General features: G+C 39.4%; 1 protein-coding gene across 1 annotated transcript; it reads right to left on the reverse strand.

Moving 5' to 3' along the window:
- Positions 1-366: 366 nt before the first annotated feature.
- On the reverse strand, positions 367-3,437 carry LOC143581050 (protein NLP2-like). Its single transcript, XM_077063923.1, has 5 exons — positions 3,386-3,437; positions 2,313-3,194; positions 2,137-2,184; positions 1,220-2,063; positions 367-1,114 (listed from the first exon to the last, which is right to left on the reverse strand). The coding sequence occupies exons 2-5, from the start codon at positions 2,961-2,963 to the stop codon at positions 432-434; spliced, it is 2,226 nt and encodes a 741-aa protein (XP_076920038.1). The 5' UTR covers positions 2,964-3,194; positions 3,386-3,437; the 3' UTR covers positions 367-431.
- Between the last annotated feature and the right edge of the window lie 366 nt (positions 3,438-3,803).

The following is a 3,803-nucleotide window of genomic DNA, read 5'->3' on the forward strand; positions in this document are numbered from 1 at the left end:
GGCTCAGAGCCTTAAGGGTGGCTATGTCTCTACCACTAATCCACTTGCAAATACTTCTACAAAGGAGTTGACCTCTCCTCGTTTTCTCTAACTTCGGTCCATGTTATGCCGAAGTCAACGTTAGCAGGTCAACCTGACTAGTTCACAACCTACCCAATTCAGTTAGGTAGTTATGTTAAGCTCAACATAAAGGAATCATGTACCTCAACAGTTTTGTTTTTATTTAGAAATTTAAGATTAATCGAGTTTTAAACCATCTTCAACCGTCACAATTTTCATTTCTCAAAAGAGTTCGAGCATCATACAAAACGATAACTACACAGAGCGACTTCTGAACTTTCAAGTCTTAACACAATACCTAACATATCAAATGGGAAAATCCCCAAATGGAACATAATACCGCCCATGTGGAGCACCTACATATGACAAAACTACCACATGCGAATGTCGTCATTCGACTGAATCATTGGCACAAATGATTGTTGGGCCGACGGCTGATGAATCAAGAGTTTAACCGTCTGGTTCTTGCTTGATGTATGCAGATCCATACATTCCTCAAGATCAGCATCGCATGCCAACAGTACCCATTCAGAATCATCATCCATGTATTCTATGGTACTATTCACATCATATACACTGAAACGCCTCGCGATCTCCTGCTGCAAATTCCCAAATCCCCAGTTTTTCAACAATTTAAACCGAATTTTCTCATGACCGTAACTAGCTTTGACTCTAAACACACCTTCATCTTGTAACATGTTCTTTGGTTTATTATTATTAGATGTTACTAGTAACTTGGTTTCTTCATGAACCAACTTTTCTGTCGCTGTAAAACAGCTGGAACCGCGGCTGCCAGAAGATGAAGAATTAGTTGGTGTTGCTTGACTTTTCAAGAGGTTGACTGGGTTGACTTTTGGTTTGGTTGGAACAGGGGAGGCTAATTCTGGGAAGTTTGTATACAATGACCCGAGTTTAATCATGCCATCAGCACCTTGCACCGAGTCAATAACGAGTTGAAGTTTCTTTAACGAATGGCTTACTTTCTTGATCTTTCTAGAAGGCCACCTCATTATTCCATGCTGCCTGCATATCCGTTTCAAGGTTGTCGGGCACACTGAGGACAAATATTACAGAACCATGGTTATTTTCAAGAAATCTTGACGGTAATTGTCAAAAAGTGTATTAAACTATAAACGAAGTTAAGTGTCTAGTGTCTAACCGCCGATACTCTTGGCAGCATCTTTAAGACTCCCGGGGAAATACTTCTGGAGAACTTGCAAAGTGATGTTTCTCTCTGTTTTGGACCGACCCTTTTCTGTTGACCGTTTGGTGGTCAATGTTTGACCGTTGGTCTTCGATCCCCATCCAAGATAAGTTTGATTTTTGGGATCAGAGAATGTGAAACCATGACAGAATTGGTTTATGACATTATATTCATCTACTGGTTCTTCCTTATGGCACCCCATTGACAAAATGACGTTTTCGCCCCTGCGTTGGGCTTCCAACATATCGGAAATCCAAGATTCATCATGGGCTTTTGGTTCTTTAACCGAAAACGAAGCTTGATCCGTTAATTCTTCATCTTGGATCTCGTGCAAGCTCCAAGAAAGATTTTTTAGCATATAAAGTATCGAGCTTCTCGTTTGTTCTTGTTGGCTTTTGCAGTCACGACGTAAGAAGAACTCCAAGATGAAATCTAACGAGCCTGTGTACGTGCTATGAACGCGTATTGCTACAGCACTTTGGAGTCCAAACATCTCAGCTTCATGAGCTGCAGGATAATCAGCCCTACAAAAATCACTAAAGTCAGTAAAGCAAGGTTGGTTTGTACCCAACGCTTTACCAGCAATACCTTCTCCTGGTACAAGCTGCAATGCTGAGAATGCTTCAAAAAAGCCCAAAACTTGGGGATCAAACACATATGAAGCAGATTCAATGATGGCGATGGATCTGCTTTCACATGTACCCCATGTTTGAGCCAATGGTAGATTGAGTGTGTTGCATATCGATCTCAAAACATCTCGTATCTCTGCAAGCGCCGCCTCGTATGGCTCATTTAAATCCTGATAAAGAAACATAAATTAGATAAGTAACAGAGTTGACTGGTCAATGATTTTGTTAATGTATGATGCCCACCTTTAGCTTTGGATGAATCAAGAACTCTGAACTCCTTAAATCAACAGCCTGCAAGCAAAAGTCTATTCAGAACAGATTTAACTAAGAATCCCCAAATCATAAACTTTACACCAAAACTTGATTGCGGGTCTCAATAATATGATATGATCAGTAAAAAAGTGAAGTTAAAAAGACACCTCAAGAGCTTTAGAGATGTTTTCAAGTTCACCACGGAAGTTGACTTTCTGGGAAGTTGTCACAACTTCAATAACACCGAGGCATGTTTGACCATCTAGATCGAACACAGGGATGTTGAGACACCCGTAAAGATTGAACTTTTGAGCATAGATCGCGCGTGGATCACTTTCTGCAACGAGTTGAACATCTTGAGTGCAAGTGGGAAACTTCTTCAAGTAAACGACGGCTGGTAAACCGATCATCTCGGTCGAATCATACTCAGCAGCAAATTTATAACTCTTGGAAACCTCTCTATAACTCGAGAGATCTGCACTATCCGAGCTGATGATGAATGGCTGGTCTTCGGATGTCAGGACTCGTTTGCCTTGTTGAGTTACAGGCAGCCATAATTGAACAAGAAGATCTGTCTCAGTCATGCATCTTTCGTTCAGATATTCAATCGCTTGAATCAATCGATCGTCAAAGTATTCATGACAGTCATCAAGTGATTTCATATCAGTTTCTTCCGGAGATATGTTTGGATCAAAACATGTCATGTAAGATGATGAAAAGTCCTCCAACCAGCCACCATCTGGTGAATGGTCATCAATAACAACATATTCTAGATTGGTTTCTTCCATGGATCCAAATATGGTGGTGTGATTATCCATATATTGTTATTATTACTACAATTATTATCCTTTTTTGTTCTTCAAATTAAAATTATACAATAATTAAAAAACTGCGATTGGGGTGATTAACGAAAATGAACTCAGGAACCGGAACGGAGGAGGTTAACGTATATGTAAAACAAAAAGAGCAACTTCCACGAGTTCTTATCGTCTTTCTTCAAAAACCAGACATGTCCGTGTCTCACAAACATCGTTAATTTGTCCGAAAAACTGCAGATTTACAAGCCAACTCAGCAAGATTTCAAGAACCCACAAATATTCAAAAGCTATTTCAATATGGGAAGTTAAAAAACAGCAAAACAGAGATTGCCCACCAGTTGTTCGACGTAATGCCGCAAAGACGTTCATGTAAATAAAATATGAAATTGAACATGCAGATGGAAGCAAGAGGTTTAACTTACTTGAGATTGAGTGGAGGATGACCTGATGTAGATAAAATTGAATATCAATTTCAGGAATTGATCCGAAATCTGATATCCAGAGATGTTTAGACATACACAAGTTTCCGCTTCTGCAGCGTTTTTATAGAGGGAAGTACGAATCAAAAGCAGGACCACAACATGACGTTGCAATGTATTATTATATTAATGATGCCAAATAATATTATTAATTTTTTTCCAACTTTTCCTACCTGTTTTTTTACACAATAAATAACTAAATTAAGCTAAACCAGGGGATTTAGGGGTGTTCTTTGGGTTCGTTTTTCGGGTTTCGGATTTATTGGGCCGGGTCTTCGGGTTTCAAAGTTTAAAATTTTAACTCGAAACCCAATCCAAATCTCTCACGGGTTTGGGTTTTTTCAGGTTGGGTTAATCGGGT

This window comes from Bidens hawaiensis, unplaced genomic scaffold (assembly GCF_021521415.1).
Source record: "Bidens hawaiensis isolate Kalapana, Puna unplaced genomic scaffold, B.hawaiensis_p1.1 tig00030796_1, whole genome shotgun sequence".
Lineage (NCBI taxonomy): Eukaryota > Viridiplantae > Streptophyta > Magnoliopsida > Asterales > Asteraceae > Bidens > Bidens hawaiensis.